The 24,336-nt window shown below is 42.5% G+C and overlaps 1 protein-coding gene across 14 annotated transcripts in view; it reads left to right on the top strand.

Annotated features, from left to right (window-relative positions):
- The window catches only part of DLEC1 (DLEC1 cilia and flagella associated protein), a 104,223-nt gene that overhangs the window by 19,243 nt on the left and 60,644 nt on the right, over window positions 1–24,336 (top strand). For 12 of the 14 annotated variants that reach the window (XR_007479677.1, XR_007479678.1, XM_049715840.1 and 9 more), the window contains 4 exons: window positions 16,006–16,116; window positions 17,644–17,837; window positions 18,050–18,270; window positions 19,079–19,157. Coding sequence is in view for 12 of the 14 variants with exons in the window: in XM_049715840.1 (XP_049571797.1) it covers window positions 16,006–16,116; window positions 17,644–17,837; window positions 18,050–18,270; window positions 19,079–19,157 (605 nt within the window). In the remaining 2 variants the exon portion in view is untranslated. Of the gene's footprint in view, window positions 1–10,381; window positions 10,531–16,005; window positions 16,117–17,643; window positions 17,838–18,049; window positions 18,271–19,078; window positions 19,158–24,336 lie in introns of those variants that run through there. The other 2 variants (XM_049715844.1, XM_049715845.1) reach the window with 2 other exon arrangements.

Below are 24,336 nucleotides of genomic sequence, written 5' to 3'. Positions count from 1 at the left end.
TCCTTGGGATTTTGATAGAGATTTCATTGAATCTGTGTATTGATTTGGATAGTATTGACATTTTAACAGTATTAAGTCTTCTAATCCATGAACATCTAATGTGTTTCCATTTATTTATGTCTTCTTTTGTTTTTTTCAGCAATGTTTTGTACTTTGTATTGTACAAGTCTTTGATCTCCTTGGTTAACTCTCAAGTATTTTATTCTTTTTGATGCTCTTATAAATGGGATTTTCATAATTTCCTTTTCAGATTGTTCATTTTTAGCATATAGAAATGCATCTGATTTTTGTGTGTTGACTTTATGTACTACTTAGCTGAATTCACTTGTTAGTTCTGACAGGTTTTTTTTGTGTGTGAAATCTTTAGGGTTTTCTATATATAAGATCATATCTGCAAACAGTAATAATTTTGCTTCTTCCTTTCCAGTTTGGATGCCTTTTATTTCTTTTTCTTGCCTAATTGCTCTCATTAGAACTTCCAGTACTGTGGTGGCTAGAAATGGTGAAAGCAGACATTCTTGCCTTATTCCTGATCGTAGAGGAAAAGCTTTAAGTCTTTCACCACTGAGTGTGATGTTTGCTGTGGGTTTTCATCTATGCTTTTCATTATGTTGAAATAGTTTCCTTTTATTCTAGTTTTTTAGTGTTTTTTTAATCATGAAAGGGTGCTGAATTTTTTCAGAAATTTTTCTGCATCAGTTGAGATGATCACGTGATTTTTCCCCTTTCATTCTGTTAATGTGGTGTATTACATTGATTAATTTTTGTATTTTGAACCATCCTTGCATTCCAGGAATAGATCTCACTTGGTCATGATGAACTATCCTTTCAATATGCTACTGAATTCAGTTTGCTAGTATTTTGTGAGGATTTTTGGATCAGTATTCATAAGGGATATAGTTTTCTTGTAGTGTCTTTGTCTGGTTTTATGTCAGGGTAATGCTGACCTCTTGAATGAGGTAAGAAGTGTTCCCTCCTTTTCAGTTTTTTGTGAAAATTTTGAGGATTGGTATTAATTCTTTAAATGTTTAGTAGAACTCACCAGTGAAGCCATCGGTTCAGGGCTTTTCTTTGTTGGGAAATTTTTGTTTTATTATTGATTCAGTCCCTTTACTAGTTATAAGTCAACTCAGATTTTCTGTTTTTTCATGATTTAGTCTTGGTAGGCTTAGTGTTTCTAGGAATTTGTCCATTTTTATCTAGGTTACCCAGTGTGTTAGTGTACAGTTCCTGGTATTCACTTATAATCCTTTTTATTTCTGTAGAATCAGTAGTAATATCCCCACTTTCATTTCTGATTTTAGTCTTTTGAGTCTTCTCTCTTTTTTCTTAGTTGATGTAGCTAAAGGTTTGTCAATTTTGTTGATCTTTTCAGAGAACCAACTTTTGGGTTCATTGATTTTCTCTATTGTTTTTCTGTTCTCTACTTTGTTAATCTGTGCTCTAATCTTTATTATTTCCTTCCTTCTTTCTGATAGCTTTAGGTTTAGTTTGTTCTTTTTCTAGTTCCTTAAGTCCTAAAGTTAGGTTACTGATCTAAGATCTTTCTTGTTTTATGTAAGTGTTTATAGCTCTAAAATTCCTCCTTAGCACCGCTTTTGTGGTGTCCCATAAGTTTTGGTATGTTGTGTTTTCATTTTCATTTGTCTCTAAGTATTTTCTAATTTTATTTGTGATTTCTTCTTTGGTTCATTGGCTGTTTAAAAATGTGTTGCTTGGAGTTTGGGGACAGGTTTGGTTTTTTAATTTTCCAACCAAGTTGAGAGGCAAGTTGATCTTACATAAAGCACTACAGCACGTAGTAACCATGTGATTTTGAGCAAACCACATGATTTTTCTAGGTCTGTTTTCTCACCTACAAAATAAGGAGGTTGGACTGTCAGGGTGAATGGGTGAATTCAGGGTGAATGATAGTTGATCCTTGCTTTCATCACTTTCTAGCTCATCACCGTGCCTTTTTTCTTTCCTAAGAAAGATGTCACACCCCTTTCCTCTTCTCTTCTATTGTCCCTCCCTCCTTCCCTATCAAGGTACAGGCAGAGCTGGAGATTAGGCTGAGATCCAGAGTTTCCTAGAGAGTAACAAAGTGGCTTAGAAAGGGAAACCTGACTCTGGCCTCTTAATCCTGCATTTGGTGACTAAGGGGACGTAGGATGGTGACACGTCTCTTGCTGGGAACATACATTTAGCCAGTTTTCATAGTGCCTAGAATGTGTATGTCTATTTGTACACGATTGTCTTTTCCTATTTTGGAGTGGTCAGACATTTTATTTTTGTTCAGAATTATCAAGTTTTAGACAAACTTGCAAAACTGTGCTTTTATTAAGTGACTTTTTTGAATAAACTCTTTGGTATTCTGGAAAAAAAAAAGTGTGTTGCCTATTTTCTACAATTTAGTGAATTTTCCAGTTTTGTTTCTTTTTCTTTTTTTTTTTTTTGTGGTACGCGGGCCTCTCACTGTTGTGGCCTCTCCCATTGCGGAGCACAGGCTTCCGACACGCAGGCTCAGCGGCCATGGCTCATGGGCCCAGCCGCTCTGCGGCACGTGGGATCTTCCCGGACTAGGGCACGAACCCGTGTCCCCTGCATCGGCAGGTGGACTCTCAACCACTGCGCCAACAGGGAAGCCCCCAGTTTTCTTTCTGTTACTGATTTCTAAGTTTACCCCATTTTGGTTGGAGAGTATATATTGTATGATATCTGTCTTTTCAAATCTATTGAGACTTAATTTATTGCCTAACATGGTCTGAGAAATGTCTCACGTGCACTCGACAAGAATGTGTATGCTGCTGTTGTTTGGTAGAGTGTTCTATATGTGTCTATTAGATCTAGTTATTCTATTGGGTTAAGTCCTCTTTTCCTCACTTATCTTTTGTCTGGTTGGTCTATTGCGATAAATGGGTATTGCAGTTTCCAACTATTATTGTAGAACTGTCTATTTATCCCTTCAAATCTGTCAATTTTTGCTTCATTATTTAAAAAAAATTTTTTTTATTTTTTTGCGGTACGCGGGCCTCTCACTGTTGCGGCCTCTCCCGTTATGGAGCACAGGCTCCGGACGCGCAGGCTCAGCAGCCATGGCTCACGGGCCCAGCCGCTCCGCGGCATGTGGGATCTTCCCAGACCAGGGCACGAACCCATGTCCCCTGCATTGGCAGGCGGACTCTCAACCACTGCGCCACCAGGGAAGCCCCATTTTTTAAAAAATTAATTAATTTATTTTTGGCTGCATTGGGTCTTCGTTGCTGTGCACGGGCTTTCTCTAGTTGCGGCAAGCGGGGGCTACTCTTCGTCACGGTGCGCAGGCTTGTCATTGCAGCGGCTTCTGTTGTTGTGGAGCATGGGCTCTAGGCACGTGAGCTTCAGTAGTTGTGGCTCATGGGCTCTAGAGCGTAGGCTCAGTAGTTGTGGCGCATGGACTTAGTTGCTCCGCAGCATGTGAGATCTTCCTCTATCAGGGCTCTTACCCATGTCCCCCGCATTGGCAGATGGATTCTTAACTGCTGCACCACCAGGGAAGCTGCTTCATTATTTTGATGGTCTGCCATTAGGTGTGTAAATGTTTATACTTATTGTATCTTCTTGCTCTGTTGAATCTTTTATTACTATATAATGTCCTTCCTTGTTTCTTGTAATTTTTTTTAAATAAATTTATTTATTTATTTTTGGCTGCATTGGGTCTTTGTTGCTGTGTGTGGGCTTTCTTTAGTTGCGTTGAGTGGGAGCTACTCTTCGTTGTGGTGTGTGGGCTTCTCATTGCGGTGGCTTCTCTTGTTGCGGAGCACGGGCTCTAGGTGCACAGGCTTCAGTAGTTTTGGCACGCGGGCTCTAGAGCGCAGGCTCAGTAGCTGTGGCGCACGGGCTTAGTTGCTCCACGGCGTGTGGGATCTTCCCAGACCAGGGCTCGAACCTGTGTCCCCTTCATTGGCAGGATTTGTAACCACTGCGCCACCAGGGAGGCCCCTGTTCTCTTCTGGTTACTATTTGCATGGAATATCTTTTTTCATCTTTTCACTTTCAATCTATTTGAGTCTTTGGATCTAAAATGAGTCTCTTGTAGACAGCATCTATTTGGATCATGTGTTTTTACCTATTCTGCCGATCTCTGTCCTTTGACTGGAGAGTTTAATCCATGTACATTTAAAGTAATTACTGATAAGGAGGAATTTCTGTCACTTTGCTGTTTTTTTTCTATATGCCATGTACCTCTTTTGTCCCTCATCTCCTGCATTACTGTCTTCTTTTGTATTTAGTCAATTTTTGTAGTGAAATGTTTAAATTCCATTCTCATTTCCTTTTGGGTATATTCTATAGCTATTTTCTTTGTGGTTACCATAGGGATGACATTTAACAACCAAAAATTATAACACTCTAATTTGAATTTATACCAGCTTAACTTCAATAACATACAAAACTCTTGTTTCTTTACATCTCCATCCCTACCCCTTTTGGTTGTTGATGTCAGAATATTACATCTTTATACATTGTGTGCCCAGAAATACCAACTAATGCATTAGTCTCTTAAATTATGTAGAAAACAAGACATGAAGTTACAAACCTAAGTTACTATAATACTAGCTTTTATAATAATCAGCTTTATGTAATACTAGGTTTTTATAATACTAGCTTTTATTTTTACCTTTGTGTTTTTCCTTTAAATGTATAATATTAGTCTCTTAAATCATGTCGAAAACGTTTATGATTGTCCATGTATTTCCTTTGTTGAGATCTTTATCTCTCCATGTGTCTAGGAGTTACTGTCTAGCGTCCTTTCATTTCACATTGCAGGACTCCCTTGAGCATTGCAGGGCAAGTTTAGTGGTAACAAATACCCTCAGCTTTTGTTTATCAGGAAATGTCTTAATTTCTCCCTCACTTTTGAAGGACAGTTTTACTGGATATAGGATTCTTGGTTAACAGTTTTTCCTTTTAGCACTTTGAATGTATTGGCCCACTGCCTCCTGGCTTCCATAATTTCTGATGAGAAATCTGCTGATAGCCTTAATGAGGATCCCTTGTATGTGACAAGTCACTTCTCTCTTGCTACTTTCAAGATGCTCTCTTTGTCTTTCAAATGTTTGATTATAACATGTAACATGAGTGTCTTTGAGTTCTTATAGTTCATTGAGCTTCTCGGATGTTTATATTCATGTATTTCATCAAATTTGGGAAGTTTTCAGCTGTTATTTTTTCAGATATTCTCTCTGCCCCTTTTTCTCTCTTCTCCTTCTAGGACTCCCGCAATGTGTGTTGTTCACTTTCTGGTGTCTCACAGCTTCCTTAAGCTGTCTTTACTTTTCTTCAATCTTTTTTCCCTTCTGTTCCTCAGACTCGATAATTTCTATTTTTCTATCTGAAAGTTCACTGATTCTCTCTTCTGCCTGCTCAAATCTGCTTTTGAATCCCTTTGATAGTGAATTTTTCATTTCAGTTAGTGTCCTTTTCAGGTCCAACATTTCTTTTTAGTTTCTTTATACATTTTCTGTCTCTTTATTGATATTTATATTTTTTGGTACATCGTCTTCTTGAGTTTCTCCACATGTTCTTTTAGTTCTGTGAGCATCTTTAAGACGGTTTAGCCTTTGTCTAGTATGTCTGCAATCAGGTCTTTTTCAAGGACAGTTTCTGTTGATTTAATTTTTTCCTTTGAACATGGCATACTTTCCTGTTTCTCTGTATGTTTTTGATTTGTTGTTGTTGTTGTTAGAAACTGGACATTGAATCTAATAGTGTTGTAACTCTGGAAATCAGATTCTCTCCCTGCCGCAGAGTTTGCTGTTTTTTGTAATTGTTTTTTGGTTTTGCTTTTTTAATTATTGTAGGCTGTCTGTGCTGAGGGTCAGCCTGAGATGTAATCTTAAGGTCTTCTAGGTCTTTTCTGAACCCTTCTCTGGGTATGTGTGGTCATGTTCTAATATTCCCCTGATCTGCAGTTGTTTTTGAATGACGTAGTCTTTAATATCTGGCTTCCAAAAGGGGGAAAAGAGAAAGATGAAGGGGGCGTGCTGGCCCTTTAAATTCCCTGGAAGTCAGCTGATGTTAAGGCTTTCCATTAACACTGCAACCACAGAGGAAGGTAATGCTGTGCCTCTATGTCGAGGCAAACCCTCCCCCAGCTTTACTAATCTTCAAGCAAGTTCCCTATCAGCCACTTTCCTGAAAATCCCAGCAACAAAGCTGCCCTCACACCCCTGATCAACCAGCGAAGCCATTCACCACTACTGTCCAGAACTCCATGTATACTCGACCTCAGGCCACTTCTGCCATACAAAGTGAACGATTAGGTGTGACACTCAAGGCTCTAGCCTGGGAAGGATTTCCCTACATGGTGTCTTTTAGGGCCATGCCTGAGTAAGGCTGTGATACAGCAGCAGCCCATTTACGGCTAACCTCAGTGTATCATGCTGACCCATCTCTGGACCAGACTGGGTTGCTCTTTTTAACTTTGATTTACAGAGAATTTAGAATGTGCACCTAAGTAAATAGAACAGTATATGAACTCCCATTTACCCCTAACTCAGGCTTAACACATGGCCATTTCTGTCCCACTCATTACCCCCTCATGATATTTTAAACAAGTTGCATACATTATATAATTCCACTGTAAATATTTTAGTATGTATCACTAAAAGATAAGAAATGTTTTTGAAAAATAATGACATTATTATTATACTTGAAAATAGCAATAATACCTTAATATCAGATATCCAGGAAGTGTTCAAAATCAGACCTGAGTTTTTGTTCCTGTCAGTTGGTCTTTGAAAGTTTCCCATGAAGCCATAGATAGGAGTTGAGGGAAAAGCACAGGAGCAAAGGACATAGACAGTCTGGACCACCAGTTGATGTAATTAGCATGTGTCTTTTGGATCTGCTCAGGCCTGATCCCAAATATGCCATTTTCCCATTGTACAATGGATTGCTCCTGTGCCCTCCCAGTCTTATGACTCAGTGGATCTGATAATACCCAGTCAAGATGAGTAGCTCTGGATGAATAGTCACTCGATGTCCCATAGTTAGTGCTGGGTCTATGCTCAAGCCCTATAGCCCATTTTTCAAATGATGAGTCATTCTCTTTCACAGTAGGCAGAGTTTTGCTCCAGAACCCTGAGTCTGTGTTACAGCTCTCCTACTGGGGCTTTCTAGAGACTCTCTACAATATTCTAATCCACCGTAGATACCTTTGGATTCGTTGCATTTTTGTGTGTCATGTGGCTTTAATGGCAGGACAGCTTCAGTCATGGCCTGGACATGCCATAGAGCTCTCGCTTGCTTTGAACCCCACTCAAAACTGGTAGCCTTTCAGGTCACCTAATAAATGGTTTGGAGCAATATTCGCATGTGTGGAATATGCTGCCTCCAAAATCTAAAGAGTTCTGCCAGTTACCACTCTTCTTAGTGGTAGGGGATACAAAATGCAGCTAGTCGTCCTTTACTTTAGAGAAGATGTTCTGGCATGCCATGTATTTATTTAATTAATAAATTTATTATTTAGGGATTTAAATTTAAATTTAGGGATTTATTGGATCCCTAAAAGTTTCTTCAGTGTGTCAGTGTTGGAGGACAGAGGGAATGAAAAGCACCCACCAAACTGAGAAGGCATTGTGAGAGTGAAAAATGAGGCAGGCAGCTCCATATAATCAGTGGATCAGTGGGTGAGATTGGGATCGGGTGGGCAATGACGCAGAAGCATTCACAGCTGTGCTCCACACCGCAGAGGGGCCATTGGGATAATTTCATAGTTAACCTCGGGTATGGGGCTAGGTGCTTGGAAACAGTACGTGCATTCCTAAGTTAAGATTTGTGAATGGGTGGGGCTTCCCTGGTGGCGCAGTGGTTGAGAATCTGCCTGCCAATGCAGGGGACACGGGTTCGATCCCTGGTCCAGGAAGATCCCACATGCTGTGGAGCAACTAAGCCCATGCGCCACAACTACTGAGCCTGAGTGCCACACTACTGAAGCCCGCATGCCTAGAGCCCATGCTCCACAACAAGAAAAGCCACTGCAATGAGAAGCCCACGCACCGCAACGAAGAGTAGCCCCCACTCACTGCAACTAGAGAAACCCCACGCACAGCAGGGAAGACCCAACACAGCCAAAAATAAATAAATAAAATAAATTTACATTAAAAAAAAAAGATTTGTGAATGGGTAACTAGTCTTGTGGGCACCAGGAATACATCAGGGAAGGTTTTTCATCATTGTTTGGGGACTAATAGAGCATAGAGGCTACCTGGTCCTCATGATTATTAGGCAATATCTATTAACTACAAAGCCCTTGATGAAAGAGAAGTGATTCACTACGCAGTAAAGTCCTGGGTAGGGTCATTGAAAGGAGAGGAGAAACTGTAAGGGCCCAAGATGGCTGTCAGTCATGCTAACAGCCATACAGTCAGGAGCCTGAATCTTCTAGTCTTACTAAACTACTTACCACTTCATGATCACCAAGTCCAATTAGTAAGTCATCAGTATAGTGGACTGGCGTGATGTTGGGCAGAGTGTCAAGACAACTGAGTTCCCCGCAGGCTCTATTGGTTAGAGAGCAGGAGAGTTAGTATATGCTCTTGTGGTGAGATAGTGATTGTGTGCTGATGTCCTTCTTACATAAAGGCAAATTGCTTTAAACCATCTTTACCAAGGAGGATAGAGAACACACTTGCCAGACCAATCGTCACATGTCAATGCTAGAAGCTGGCCAGTAAAGATACCACATTCAGTATGGCAGCTGTGATTGGGGCTACCACGTGGTTAAATTTATGGTAGCCCATTATCATCTACTCTATTTGGCTTCTGCAGGAGCTAGACAGATGAACTGAATAGTTTATGAACCCTTATGTATCCATCACTTAATCCCAACAAAACCATCCTCCCTGTATCCTTTAGGTATTTGATGGTGGTGCTAATCTCTGCAAGGGGGGAGGGTTGCTTCTGCTGACCTGGAGTGTTCAGATGAGCCTGGAGGTTCAGCATTCTCAGGTTCATGCACCTCAATGCCTCATTCCAGGTCTTTGAATCTTACTCTTTTCCTGTCAGGGTCCTGACTTTGATACAGGAGACCTGTTGATGCTGTGCATGCAGTCTCCTTTGCTATTCTGCTACCATCAGTTAGATCCCATATCTGATTTTCACACTGTCTGCCCTGCAACTTAGATGAGAGTCTCGTTAGACATTGCCAGAGACTCTGACTTTCATGGTATGCCTTGTCCGTTAGTTGACGTGAGCCTGTAATTTTCTCTTTTTTGAAAGCTTCCAAAGCAGTTAAAAGCCAGCCAATCCTTATAATTACCATTGCCCCCATACCATTCAGGGGTCATAGCTATCACAAGTGCCAGCACTTCACCTTTTGCCACATCCCAGTTTACCACATATGAGAATCTTAGTTATTTGATGCTGTCATACTCCAGCAATGACCAGCAATGGAATCCTTTTTGCCATCTGACTAAAGAGTGATCCAGCTCCAAAATCCTATCCTGATAGTATTCACTCTAGTCTGGAAGCAATTGTTTTACCCAGTTTCTCCCAAAAGCAAAGCCTGGATAAAATGTTTTCATGCAGGTAGTTTATTTGGGAATGTGATCCAGACAGAAGGTATGCAGAACAAGGGAAGTGGAACAGGGAAGAAGGGAAAGATGATATAAAGATTTGTCATTCAGTTGGCCTCCACTACAGGTGACACGTGCTCAGTCCCCCAGGACCTTTTGAGGAGCCTCATGAAATGGATATCAGAACCACCAACCACAGGGAGATGAAAAGGGGAAATATATCTGTTGGCTCCTGACCGCTGTTGGACAAGAGCGCTCCCCTCGTGTTAACTCCCTGTCTTAACCAGTCCAGGATGCTGTAACAAAGTACCAGAGTGGTGATCATTTTGTAATGTATAAAAATATCGCAACACTATGTTGTACACCTGAAATTAATATTATAAGTTAACTGTACTTGAATAAACAAACAAACAAACAAAATTCCCTGGAAGTCACTTCAGCTGGAAGAGAAGGGGCTTGACACAATGGGGGGAGGTGCCTTTTTGCCTACACCTCTGTGGTCAGAAGCAGTCATCGGCCGTCAGAGCACAAATCCCAGGTATTTGGAGGACAGGGTCCTTTTGGCTCACCCAGACTCTCACAGACTGTGCAGGATGCCCCAGAAACACATGCACAGATGCCTGCCCTGGGACTGGGAGTGAGGTGTGGGTAGCTGCTAAGAGCTGAAGTCCACTGCAATTTCCTGTCCAAGGCTTCCCCTGGAAGTTACAAGTCTTGAATAGATGCCATGGTTACAAAATAGTTCCGTTAGACTGATTCTGCCAGTGCACCTTTCACCTAGGTGGGGAGGCAGTGTCCTGGTGCTTTACTCCCTGTCTTCCCAGGATCCTCTCTCTTGACAGGCCTCCCCCTCTGTGGCGTGGCTCTAATGTTGCCCCATGACCACACGCAGGCTCGCGCTTGGCAGCAGCACCATGCAAATGACGCTGTGCTCCTCTCACTGCAGCACGTCAGGAGGCCCGGGTGATGCTAGCCTTGATTACCTGGTCAGGTTGGTGTCTCCACCTGAAATTCGCCATGTCGGATGATAATTGATTAGTGCTTTGTGGAGAGGTATTCTCACATTTGACCAATATCTTTTTTCCTCATCAAAGCTCCATCAGCACTCACTGAAAACTCTTTTCTAAGTCAACCATCTCTCTGGCAATGCTTTCTTAATTTATTTGTTAAAGAAATTGGGTCATTTTTCCTGTACACTTGTCCATAGTCTGGATTTTGCTAATTTCAACATTGTGGTGTCATTTAACCTGTTCTTATGGTCCCTGTATTCTTTGCAATTCAGTAGTTAGTTGTAGAGACATTTTGAGGTTTAAGTTCAATTTGAGGGGCAGAAGGGGAAAGACCAGTTCATAGATGGTGCTGTGTACTCCCTTCAGGAGGTACGTGATGTCTCTGTTTTCGTGATATTGCCAGTCTTTGCCCAGATCTGTTGTTTCATTAGGGGTTATAAATTACAGTGAAATGCTAATGATACTGAAATACTTCCATAAAGAGAAACTCTTCAGTAACTACTTTGATTACTCCAAGATAGGAACAGAATTAATTCTTTCCCCTTATCTGACAGTTTTTAAAATAATGAGTTGGTTTCTCTAACATCTGCCAACGATGACTAATGAGGTTTGGTTAGTCGGTTTTTAATATCATTATGACCTCATAGGTTTCATAACTACAATTATATTTATTCTTTTTTTTTTTTTTTTTTTTTTTGGTACGCGGGCCTCTCACTGTTGTGGCCTCTCCCGTTGCGGAGCACAGGCTCCGGACGCGCAGGCTCAGCGGCCATGGCTCACGGGCCTAGTCATTCCACGGCATGTGGGATCTTCCCAGACCGGGGCACAAACCCGTGTCCCCTGCATCGGCAGGCGGACTCAATCACTGCGCCACCAGGGAAGCCCTGTCTTTATTCTTATTGATGCTCGAACTGTCCCATCTTTGGCCAATTGGAACATTTTCAAGTTGACACCTGACTCTTTTGACACAACATTTGTTGTCTGTGATAACTTCCTTACTTTCTGGAATGGTCAGATGTTCCAGGTTCATCTTGTGTATTTATTGCCCCAGACCTGGAATCAGCCGTTTCTCTAAGAAGCCCTGGTTCCTTTATTCCGCCCCGCCCCCTCCGAAGTCTTTGATTTATCCTCTTACATCCCCGAAAATCATCATTTTCCAGGTTAGTAGGGACAGTGCTTTTAGGGTTGGGAGACCTGACATATCTGTGGCCTGGAGGGAGGGAGAAGTGGAAGATACAGTGGCTTCGGAAAGCATTACACTCATGGGGTCCTGCTGAAGACCAGAGGATGGGTAAGATGCTTTGCATATGTTATTCCACTGAATCCTTCCAACAACCCTGCGAGGTAGGTTTTCTCTCCATTTTACAGGTATAGGAGCTGAGAGAGGAGCTCAAGTAACTTCCCTAAATTCCCACAGCTCAGAAGGGCTGGGACCCAGATTTGAAGTTGTATCTGCTGTCAAAGCCCATCTCTTTCTTCTCTCAAGAGGAGGAGGAAGGCCTGTTGTCCAGGCACAGTGTCACACGGGTGTAGATGACTTCCCCTCGGGTGTGGCTCTGAGTGTGAGGCCCCATGCCATGTCAGGTCTGCCCGCTCTGAGGCTCAGCCCCGTTAGACAGTGAACACTCAGTGTAGAATCCATATCTCCTCCTGTTGCCCCTTCTCTGCAGCAGAGTCGTGTAGCTGCCAGGCCCCCTCCCTCAGTCGTGGATTTAGGCAGAGATTATTGGTAGCAGATTCTCAGGAAGATTTATTGATTGCCTGACATCCACTGAGTCCTTGGAGTCTGATACTGTCCCTGTCTTTGGTAGGATTCTTTTGGCTAAAGATCAGGGGAGATTAAGTAATTATTTATTTGTTTATTTTTAAATTTATTTATTTTTGGCTGTGTTGGGTCTTTGTTTCTGTGCGAGGGCTTTCTCTAGTTGTGGCAAGCAGGGGCCACTCTTCATCGCGGTGCGCGGGCCTCTCACTATCGCGGCCTCTCCCGTTGTGGAGCACAGGCTCCAGACGCCCAGGCTCAGTAATTGTGGCTCACGGGCCCAGTTGCTCCGCGGCATGTGGGATCTTCCCGGACCAGGGCTCGAACCCGTGTCCCCTGCATCGGCAGGCAGATTCTCAACCACTGCGCCACAAGGGAAGCCCTTCTTTGTTTATTTTTTTTATTTATTTATTTTTTAGAGAAGTTTTTTTTTTTAATTTATTTTTTTGGATGTATTGGGTCTTCATTGCTGTGTGCGGGCTTTCTCTAGTTGTGGCGAGTGGGGGCTACTCTTCGTTGTGGTGTGCAGGCTTTTCATTGTGGCGGCTTCTCCTGTTGCGGAGCACGGGCTCTAGGTTTGCATACTTCAGTAGTTGTGGCACTCGGGCTCAGTAGTTGTGGCTCGCAGGCTCTGGAGCACAGGTTCTGTAGTTGAGGTGCACGGGCTTAGTTGCTCCGTGGCATGTGGGATCCCCCCGGGCCAGGGCCCGAACCCGTGTCCCCTGCGTCGGCAGGCGGACTCCTAACCACTGCGCCACCAAGAAAGTCCTCTTTGTTTATTTTTAATGAAAGTGGAATAAAACATTGAGAACTGTGAAATGAACATCAGCCAGGAGAGTTTCCCAGTGACCTTCATTTTATGTTTTTACCCAAGATAATATTAAGTTGTAATCAGACATTATCTGCCCTGGTTTCTCAGCCTTCTGCTGGCAATGTTTCTCTTTTTGATTTCAAAAGTAGCAGAAGTAGAGACCTTAATCCAGTTCGCTGGACACCCCTCTGGTCTCTGCTTCTCCGGGCAGGGCGAGGTGACCCAAGAACACCTTTTATAACTTGGATGATTGATGGTAAGGACATTCCCCTGAAATATTTGTTATTTGAGGCACAGAAGCAGACTTTCTCCGTTTGCTGATACAAACGTCACATGGTGGAAAACATGCGTAAATTCTCCAGACAGAGGGAGAAAGATCAGAATTCAGCAGAACGTCCTGTGCTTTTGTTCCCTTCCCTTGCTGCTATCTTATTTATTTTTTATTTTTGGCCGCATAGGGTCTTAGTTGCGGCATGCAGGATCTTTCACTGTGGCATGCGGGCTTCTCTCTAGTTCTTCTCTCCAGTTGTGGCGTGCGCGCAGACCTAGTTGCCCCATGGCATGTGGGATCTTAGTTCCCTGACCAGGGATCGAACCTGAGTCCCCTACGTTGGAAGGCGGATTCTTTACCACTGAACCACCAGGGAAGTCCCAGCCTTGCTGCTATCTTATCTGTATTATCTTTTGGGGAATGGAGCAGCCAACCCCTGGCAGAGCCGTGCTCAGGAGCAGGGTCCATGTAGGAAGCCCATCCTTCCCAAGTGGAAGGAGATGGTCACAAGGCCAGTTCAGGGTGCCCAAAGCTCACCTGGTCCATGGACCAGGCCTGACGTGGAGAGAAACTTCCCAAAGACCTGATAAGAAACTGCCGCTCCCACCCCCAGACACAACACTGAACTGCCCACACCCTGGGGGAGGACCGTGGGAGTAATGGTATCCGAAGACAGAGGATACATCTCCTTGCAGCATGGCCTTTGCCCTTTATCTGGAAGCTTTATTTTATCTTTTAATATTTCAAATAGGCCATCACCAAAGTACTTGGGAACTGGGCTGGACTGTGTCAGTTGGCATTGCTGTCACTCCCTGGTGAGGTCTCTGTATTGCAGAGGAGGGGCCAGGGATCCACACGTTCCCAGAATGGACCTTTTACCTGTGGTTCCGGGATCGGTCACTGATGAGAGGCTCTTGGTGAGTTTTGGAAGGGGAGGCCTCTGTTCTTCAGAAGCAGTAGCAGGCAGATGACCGAGCAGCTGTGAGTTTCAGAGCAGAGTCCAGATCACGTCCTGAGAGCCCCCTGCTTCAGTGCTGCTGGCTGAAGTTGTTAATGATGAATTCCCTGACCTCTCTCCCACTTTGTAATCCTCTGCATTCAACAAGTGCCCTCCCGCCCTTTTTTGGCCGTGCCGCGTGACTTGTGGGATCTCAGTTTCCCAACCAGGGATTGAACCTGTGTCCTCGGCAGTGAAAGCACAGAGTCCTAACCACTGGACTGCCAGGGAATTCCCTTAACCCCTTTGTATACGGTATACATAGAGTAATTCCTGTTTTCCTTGTCGAAACTTGACTATTACAGTAATAGGCCAAATCTGCTCTTCACTTGTCTCACCTGTACCTTTGGTTATAGGGAACCTCCGGAGGGAAAGGCCATTTAAGGCACCATGTTGGTTAATGGAGCAAGCAGTAAAGTTTGAAAACTTTCAAGTCTTCCATTCACCCTGTTTACTCCTTAATTTTTATCAAAGTAGTCGTGTACATGGTTTAAAAAAAATCAAATTGTTTCTAATGAAATATAAAAAAGCCCCCACCTACGTATGTCATTACACATTTGTGCAAACCCATAGACTTCACAACACCAAGAGTGAACCCTAATGTAAACTGCGGGCTTCATGTGACAATGATGTGTCAGTGTAGGATCATCAGTTGTAACAAATGTACCATCCATGGGGGACGTTGATAATGGGGGAGGCTCTGCATGTGGTGGGGGGAAGTGGGTATTTGGGAAATCTCTGTACCTTCCCCTCAATTTTGCAGCAAACCTACCACTGCTCTAAAAATGTCTATTGAAAAATCCTCCACCTCACCTCTCCCAACTTCAGTCCACTTGTCAGAAATGGCCATTTTTAGCTCTAATTCTTCCGGAAACCTCTAGATAACACATCTTTTCTACTGTTTCCTGGCTCATCAACCATAGATAATATCAACTTCCCACTCTATTAAATGAGATTTCCTCTCATGTGTCTGCCAGTCGTTTGGGGGTTGGCTGATCTAGCTGGGCTTGGCTGGCTAGATCAGCGTCCAGCTGTGGGTCCAGCTGAACTTGGCTCCCTGCTGCAGGTTGGGCTCAGGTCTGCTCCATGTGGACTCCTGCTGGGGTCCAGGATGAAGGGGCAGGAGCTCTTCTCAGGATGATGGCAAAGGCACAAGAGGGAAGGCTCAGCTGCATGAGCACCTTTCAAAATCCTGCCAGCCTTTCATGGTCAAAGCACATCACATGGCCAAAGTCAAGGGTGAAGAAGTGGGCTCTGTCCCTAGTAGCAGGAACTAAACACTCACATGGCAGGGGGCGTGGATACAGAGAAGAGTGAAGAATTGGGGCCACTCATCAATCTACCCTGTTTCTCCTAACTCTGTTTTGTTATAGACCTCTCTGCAAGTAACTGTATTTTAGCTCAAATCATACCACCACACAGCCTTGCCCAATGGTTGGCCTCTTTTAAGTGGCCAACTTAAATACTTGCTGGTTAGTTTCTTAAATCTCAAAATGACCACAGGTTCTAAGAATTTTGTTAGGTGGTTTAGGCTTGGAGGATGAAGAAAGTTTGGGTGTAGTTTCTTTGACATCAGTGTGCCTTGAAACACCTTTTCTCATTCTCTTCTGTGTAGTGAAGACCATCTTCAGGTGGTGTGTGGACAACGAGTTGCTACAGAAGCATCATTTGATCTGCCCGAACGATTACTACAGCGATACAGTGCCCTTTTGCTCTGCACCTAAAGGTAATGCCTCTGTGCTCTCTTTGTGCTCTCTTCGAGCCTCTGATACCATTCCAGGGAAATTCTGTAGTAGTGGGACCACACCAGCCACGTTTGCTGCTATTTCCTTGTTCATAGATGTTTTTTTCCACTTTTCTTGAATTTGGTAGTGGCTCTTGGGAGGGTCAGCTCTGAGCGTGCCACTTCCTCACTAGCTCCCTAGCATGTACAAGATAAAAGTCTCAGCTCCTCAATGAGGAATCTGACTCTCTAGTCCGTTGCCCAACAACAAGATGTGAAAATGTTTAGAAATGGAGTTGAATGAACCAAGACAGGGAGGGTCTGAAGACATATGAGCCAGGGAGCAAGTTTCTGATGGAGTCAGAACACGGACCTAGGGGTTCTGCATACCCCTTACAGGCCAAGAGCAACTTTGAGTGTGGAGGGAAGTTTGGGTAGGGAGGCGGAGAAGGATGTGTGTGTGATACTGGGCCAGTTTTCTGTGCTGTAGAGGCAAGATCTTCTGAAAATGAGTGGAGTGGGAGGCTGTGTTGTGGGCTTAAGCAGCAAGGTAGAATTTCAGAAGAGCCGCCATGTAGATCCTGCGGCCAAACATCGGGATGGCAGCCTGGCGGTGCCAGGCTCCAAAGACGAGCTTGTCAGCAGCCCCAGTCAGTGGGACTCTGATGATCTCTGGGGGACCGGAGCTGAGAAGGCATTTGGGTTGGAAGGACTGGGATCCAGAGAATTGAGGGTGCTGACGAGGAAAGAGTTGCACTGACGGCCTGGGCCATGCAGAGAAGTGAGGCCAGAAAGAGGTAGCAGAACCAAGTGCCATGGGGTACTCGACCACTTAGTATTTTATTTTGTTTTATTTTATTTTTATTTTTATTATCATTTTTGGCCGCACTGTGTGGCATGCGGGATCTTAGTTCCCTGACCAGGGATGGAACCCGTGCCCCCTGCAGTGGAAGCATGGGGTCGCAACCACTGGACCGCCAGGGAAGTCCCAAGCCACTTAGTATTTTAAAGTTGGCTGGACACTCAGTATCTTAGGCAGCTCAGTAAGGATGGATTTAACATGTATTGAGGATTTACCTGGCACTGTGCTAGGAAATGTGATGGTACCAGTTTCATTGCATTCCTGCTAGCAATATTGAATGTTCTCATTTAACCTTTCGGAGATGATCTTATAGGTATTAAAAAGCTAATACAAACTTTGATTTGTCATGTGAACCTTTTAAAAAGCATGTTCACATATGATGTATGTGTACATGCGTGTGCGTGACAACGGTGCACTCATGTTCTTGACCATGTTTGGCAACTGAACAAATACATGAACACTCTAGTCCTAAGTCTCGAGGATGCAGAGTAAGTTCCAGGAGTAATTGATACACTGCAGGGCAATTACATCTGGGGTAGGAAATATGAACATTTAGGGGGAAAAGAATACCAAGCTAACTGTGCCTTTGGTGGTTTCATTAAGTCATCTTGGAAGCGTCCACCTCGTCACCTTGGTATAGTAACTTATTTTTTTTCCTGGTGCTACAGGTGCCTTTGTCCCTGGATATTCAAAACTGACATTTAGTTTTGAGAAACGTTCTGTCCCAAAGATAGAGCTGACCAAGAAGCTTGCCTGCAGGAAGATGCCCTCTCAGTCTGAAGAGGAGACAGACTACACCATGGACAGCCTGACATGGGACTCATCTTTTAAGGGCAAACTCAGATCCAGAGCAACTGCCGAGGTGAGTGCTGAAGCCTGTGAGTGTGTGGGCGGTGAGGCAGGGCGATGACAAGGGGGAAGGGGCTCCTGGTGACACACGACATTGTGATGAAGCCACAGCAAAATAGAGAGGAGGGTGTCCTTGGCCACCTGTGGATCATGAAGTCGGCAAGATATCAACACACACAGCCCCCCTGCTTGTCGTTGACGCTATCCTTTTCTCGTGTTTCAAAGAAAACAGGTTCACGGAAGAATAAAAACTGGATGAACCATTTACGTGTGCCCCAGAGGCAGCTGGAGCGGCTTCTGCTCTCCAGGATGGAGAGTCGGAACCGCTTCCTGAAAAACCCTCGCTTTTTCCCTCCTAACACTCCGTTTGGAGGCACGTCTCTTCTGTTTCCTCCCAAGAAGCCAGCACTGATAGGAGAGTTCCAGGATGGAGAGCTGGAAGAGAGGTGTGTTTTTTCCTGTCTCGTATTCTCAGAAAATCTGACCCTGCAGAGGAAAACTCAGAAGGTCCTGAGTCTGCTTTGGCTTCTGGAGGATCCTAGACGTTTGGGGGCGGGGTGTCAGTGTCCAAATAGAGCAGGGCTTCGGGGCTGCCTTCAGGCGTGGCCTTTGGACACCCCCAGAGTCCTGGGTTGTGCTCTTCTGACCTGCCAGTCTTGAGGAATAGGGATTAGTGTTGGCTCTTGTTTATATCTTAATGGTCTGGATCAAATGGGAGACATTTCTATAGCCTTGTGCTCCTTACATTAAATTCATGTGTCTTGGATAATAAAAATGTTTAAAATCTGTGTAATGACAAATAATTAGTATAAATTGTGATGTTTCTTTAAGAGAGTGCCTTTGGCTATATTTCAATAATTGTCCGTACGAAGGGAATGAGTTGCTTCACTGGTTCATAATTTTAATGGACTTAAAACGATTAATGTTTCTTTATTAAATATCTTTTTATTAAGAAAAATCGGAAAAGATTTGCCAAGAAAACTAGCACCTATATTAAAAACCCAATTAACGTATTGGTGTTTAAGCTTCCAGAGTTTTTCCTCTGCATATTGAAAAGGAAATATGTAGATATATGTGTTTTCACAAAGATTTGATCTTGCTGTAAAGCTCTTTTGTGACCGGCTTTAACAACAACAAAAGCCAACAGATGACACATTGCCTATCTCTTTGATGGCTTGGATGTATTTCTTTTCCATGAATCAGTCACATGGATGAAACTAACAGCCTTTCTCACCCTTTCTTGCCCTCCCACAGTTGTGCTGATACTCCAGTGTTTCTAGCTAAGCCCTCAATCGCATTTTTCACAGATTATGAAATTGGACAAGTTTATGAGGTAGGACTCTGGTTTCTTTACACATCCCACTCTGCTTCCTTATTTTTAAAAAGTCTTTGCTGTGAAATTTAAAAACCATACACACACACACACACACACACAGGCCATACACAAAACTAGGGAAAAGACTGTAAAGAACGCTTATGTGCCCATCACCCAGCTTCAACAGTTACCTACCTTCTGCAAATCTGGTTTCGTCTGTTATCCTCACAACTTCATGTATGTGTGTCTGTGTGCACATGCATTCACTGGAGTATTTTAAGGAAAAGCTTAGATAGCATGTCATTCTTCAGTTAATACTTAAGTGAGTATCTCTAACAGATAAGGACTGTTAAAGAATAACCATCATCATACCCAGCAATATTAACAGTGATTCCTTAATATCAACCAATATACATCCACATCTGATTTTTAGCTATTTTTTTTTTAAAAAGTCAATTTATAATTGGTTTCTTTGAGTCAGAATTCAAACATTGCATTTGGTTAAAGTATCTCTTATTTCTCCCTTAGTTTATAATTGCTGCTCCATCCTTTTCTTTTTAAAAATGCCATTTATTTGTAGAAGAAACTGTAATTTCTTATATTCTGGATTTGGCTAATTGCTTTATTTTTTGTTTTTTTAGTTTAATTTTTATTTTATATTAGAGTACAGTCGATTTACAATGTTGTGTCAGTTTCAGGTGTACAGCAAAGTGATTCAGTTATACGTATACATATATACATTCTTTGTCAGATTCTTTTCCCATATAGGTTATTACAGAATACTGAGTAGAGTCCCCTGTGTTATACAGTAGGTCCTTGTTGATTATCTGTTTTATATGTAGTAATGTATATATGTTATATCCCAAACTCCTAATTTACCCCTCCTCCCACCTTTTCCCTTTGATAACCGTAAGTTTGTTTTCGAAGTCTGTGAGTCTGTTTCTGTTTTTATATAAGTTCATTTGTATCAATTTTTTTAGAATCCACCTGTAAGTGATACCATATGATATTTGTCTTTCTCTGTCTGACTTACTTCACTTAGTATGATAAACTTTAGGTCCATCCACATTGCTGCAAATGGCATTCTTTCATTCTTTTTTATGGCTGAGTCATATTTCATTCTATATAGGTACCATATCTTCTTTATCCATTCATCTGTTGATGGACATTTAGGTTGCTTTCATGTCTTCGCTATTGTAAATAGTGCTGCAGTGAACATTAGGGTGCATATATCTTTTCGAATTATGGTTTTCTCCAGATATATACCCAGCAGCAGGATTGGTGGATTATATGGTAGTTCTATTTAGTTTTAAGGAACCTCGATACTATTCTCCATAATAATATTACCAATTTACATTCCCACCAACAGTGTAGGAGGGTTCCCTTTTCTCCGCACCCTCTCCAGCTTTTATTGTTTATAGAGTTTTTGATGAAGTCCATTCTGACGAGTTGTAGTTTCGATTTGCATTTCTCTAATAATTAGTGATGTTGAACATCTTTTCATGTGCTTTTTGGCCATGTATATGTCTTCTTTGGAGAAATGTCTATTTAGATCTTCTGCCCATTTTTTTATTTGGTTGGTTTTTTTTTTTATATTGAGCTGCGTGAGCTGTTTGTATATTTTGGAGATTAATCCCTTGTCGGTCTCATCATTTGCAAATATTTTCTCCCATTTTGTGGGTTGTCTTTTTGTTTTGTTTATGGTTTCCTTTGCTGTGCAGAAGCTTTTAAGTTTAATTAGATCCCACTTGTTTATTTTTGTTTTTATTTCCATTACTCTAGGAGGTGGATTGAAAAAGATATTGCTGCAACTCATGTCAAAGAGTGTCCTGCCTGTGTTTTCCTCTAAGAGTTTTATAGTATCAGGCCTTACATTTAGGTCTTTAATCCATTTTGAGTTTATTTTTGTGTATGGTGTTAGAGAGTGTTCTAATTTCATTTTTTACCTGTAGCTGTCCATTTTTCCCAGCACCATTTATTGAAAAGACTGTCCTTTCTCCACTGTATGTTCTTGCCTCCCTTGTCATAGAGTAATTGACCATAGGTGTGTGGGTTTATTTCTGGGCTTTCTATCCTGTTCATTGATCTATATTTCTGTTTTTGTGCCAATACCAAACTGTTTTGATTACTGTAGCTTTGTAGTATAGTCTGAAGTCAGGGAGTCTGATTCCTTCAGATCTGTTTTTCTTTTTCAGGATTGCTTTGGCTATTCAGGGTCTTTTGTGTCTCCATACAAATTGTAAAGTTTTTTGTGCTAATTCTGTGAAAAATGCCACTGGTAATTTAATAAGGATTGCATCGAATCTGTAGATTGCCTTAGGTAGTATAGTCCTTTTGACAATATCGATTCTTCCAATCAAAGAACATGGTGTATCTTTCCATCTGTTTGTGTCATCTGCAATTTCATCAGTGTCCTATAGTTTTCAGAGTACAGGTCTTTTACCTCCTTAGGCAGGTTTATTCCTAGGTATTTTATTCTTTTTGATGCGATGGTAAATGGGATTGTTTCCTTAATTTCTCTTTCTGATCTTTTGTTGTTAGTGTATAGCAATGCAAGAGATTTCTGTGTCATAATTTTGTTTCCTGCAACCTTACCTTATGAGCTGTAGTAGTTTTCTGGTAGCATCTTTAGGCTCTTCTGTGTATCGTATCATGTCATCTGCAAACAGTGACAGTTTTACTTCTTTGCCAATTTGGATTCCTTTTATTTCTTTTTCTTCTCTGATTGCCATGGCTAGGACTTCTAAAACTATGTTGAATAATGGTGGTGAGAATGGACCTCCTTGTCTTTTTCCTGTTCTTAGAGGAAATGCTTTCAGTTTTCCGACGTTGAGTATGATGTTAGCTGTGCGTTTGTCATATGGCCTTTTTTATGTTGAGGTGAGTTCCCTCTATGCCCACTTTCTGGAAAGTCTTTATCATAAATGAGTGTTGAATTTTGTCAGAAGCTTTTTCTGCATCTATTGTGATGAGCATATGGTTTTTATTCTTCAATTTGTTGATGTGGTATATCACACTGACTGATTTGTGGGTATTGAAAAATCCTTGCATCCCTGGGATAAATCCCACTTGATCATGATGTATGATCCTTTTAATGTATTGTTGGATTTGGTTTGCTAGTATTTTGTTGATAATTTTTGCATCCATGTTCATCAGTGATATTGGCCTGTAATTTTCTTTTTTTGTAGTATCTTTGTCTGGTTTTAGTATCAGGGTGATGGTGGCTTCATAGAATGAGTTTAGGAGTATTCCTTCCTCTGCAGTTTTTTGGAAGAGTTTCAGAAGGACAGGTGTTAAGTCTTTAAATGTTTGATAGAATTCTTCTGTGAAGCCATCTGGTCCTGGACTTTTGTTTGTTGGAAGTTTTTAAACTACAGCTTCAATTTCAGTAATTGTGATTTGTCTGTTCATATTTTCTATTTCTTCCTGGTTCAGTCTTGGAAGGTTTTACCTTTCTAAGAAATTGTCCATTTCTTCTAGGTTGTCTATTTTATTGGCATATAGTTGCTTGTAGTAGTCTCTTATGATCCTTTGTGTTTCTGTGGTGTCCATTGTCACTTCTTCTTCATTTCTAATTTTATTGATTTGAGCCCTCTCCCTTTTTTTCTTGATGAGTCTGGTTAAAGGTTTATCAATTTTGTTTATCTTTTCAAAGAACTGACTTTTTTGTTTCATTGATCTTTTCTATTGTTCTCTTCATCTCTATTTCATTTATTTCTGCTCTGATCTTTATGATTTCTTTCCTTCAACTAACTTTGGTTTTTATTAAAAAAATTTTAATTAATTAATTAATTATTTTTTGGCTTTGTCGGGTCTTAGTTGTGGCACGTGGGGTCTTCGTTGCAGCATGTGGGATCTTTCATTGCAGTGCGTGGGATCTTCATTGCGGCGCACAGGCTTCTTTCTAGTTGTGGCATGCAGGTTTTCTCTCTCTAGTTGTGGCGCGTGGGCTCCAGGGTATGTGGGCTCTGTAGTTGTGGTGTGCGGGCTTAGTTGCCCTGCAGCATGTGGGATCTTAGTTCCCCAACCAGGGATCGCACCCGTGTCCTCTGCATTGGAAGGCAGTTTCTTTACCACTGGACCACTAGGGAAGTCCCTAACTTTGGGTTTTGCTTCTTCTTCTTTCTCTAGTTGCTTTAAGCACAATGTTAGGATGTTTATTTGAGATTTTTCTTCTTTCCTGAGGTAAGAGTGTATTGCTATAAACTTCCCTCTTAAAAGTGCTTTTGCTGCATCCCATAGGCTTTGGACTTTTGTGTTTTCATTTTCATTGGTCTCTAGGTAGTTCTTTATTTCCTCTTTGATTTCTTCAGTGATCTATTGGTTGTTTAGTAACGTATTGTTTAACCTCCATGTGTTTGTGTTTTTTAGTTTTTTTCTTGTCATTGATTTCTAATCTCATAGTGGAACAGCTGTACTTCTCTGTCGTCTCATTTTGTCTAACTTTCTGTGTTTGTGGCCTCCATTCCTCAGGCTGCAGGATTATAGTTCTTGCCTCTGGTGTCTACCCCCTGGTGTGTGAGGTTGGTCCAGGTGCTTGTGCAGGCTTCCTGGTGGGAGGGACTGGTGCCTGCCCACTGGTGGGTGGAGCTGGGTCATATCCCTCTGGTGGGCTGGCTCATGTCAAAATTTGTGTTTATAAGCAGCTGTGGGGTCAGGATGTCTTTAGGCAGCCTGTCTTCTGGTGGGTGGGCCTGTGTTCCCACCCTGTTGGTTGTTTGGCCTGAGGTGTCCCAGCACTGGAGAAGTGCAGGCTGTTTGGTGGTGTCTGGTCTCAGTGCCAAAATGGCAACCTCTGGGAGAGCTCACGCTGATGGGTATTCCCTGGGGCATCCGCCACCAGTGTCCTTGCCTCCACAGTGAGCCACAGCTGACCCCCACCTCCCCAGGAGACCCTCCAAGACCCACAGGTGGGTCTGGCCCAGGCTCCTATGGAGTTACTGCTTTGCCCTGAGTCCCAGTGCACGTGAAACCTTGTGTGCGCCCTCCAAGAGTGGAGTCTCTGTTTCCCCCAATCCTGTGGAGCTCCTGCACTCAAGCCCCACTGGCCTTCAAAGCCAAATGCTCTGGGGGCTCCTCCTCCTGATGCTAGATGCCCAGTCTGGGGAGCCTGACGTGGGGCTTGGAACTCTCACTCCTATGGGAGAACCTTTGCAATATAATTATTTTCCACTTTGTGGGTTGCCCACCCAGTGGT

Source organism: Orcinus orca, chromosome 10 (assembly GCF_937001465.1).
Source record: "Orcinus orca chromosome 10, mOrcOrc1.1, whole genome shotgun sequence".
NCBI lineage: Eukaryota > Metazoa > Chordata > Mammalia > Artiodactyla > Delphinidae > Orcinus > Orcinus orca.
The sequence above is the reverse complement of the archived record's forward strand: the minus strand, read 5'-3'. Positions and strand labels throughout refer to the sequence as shown.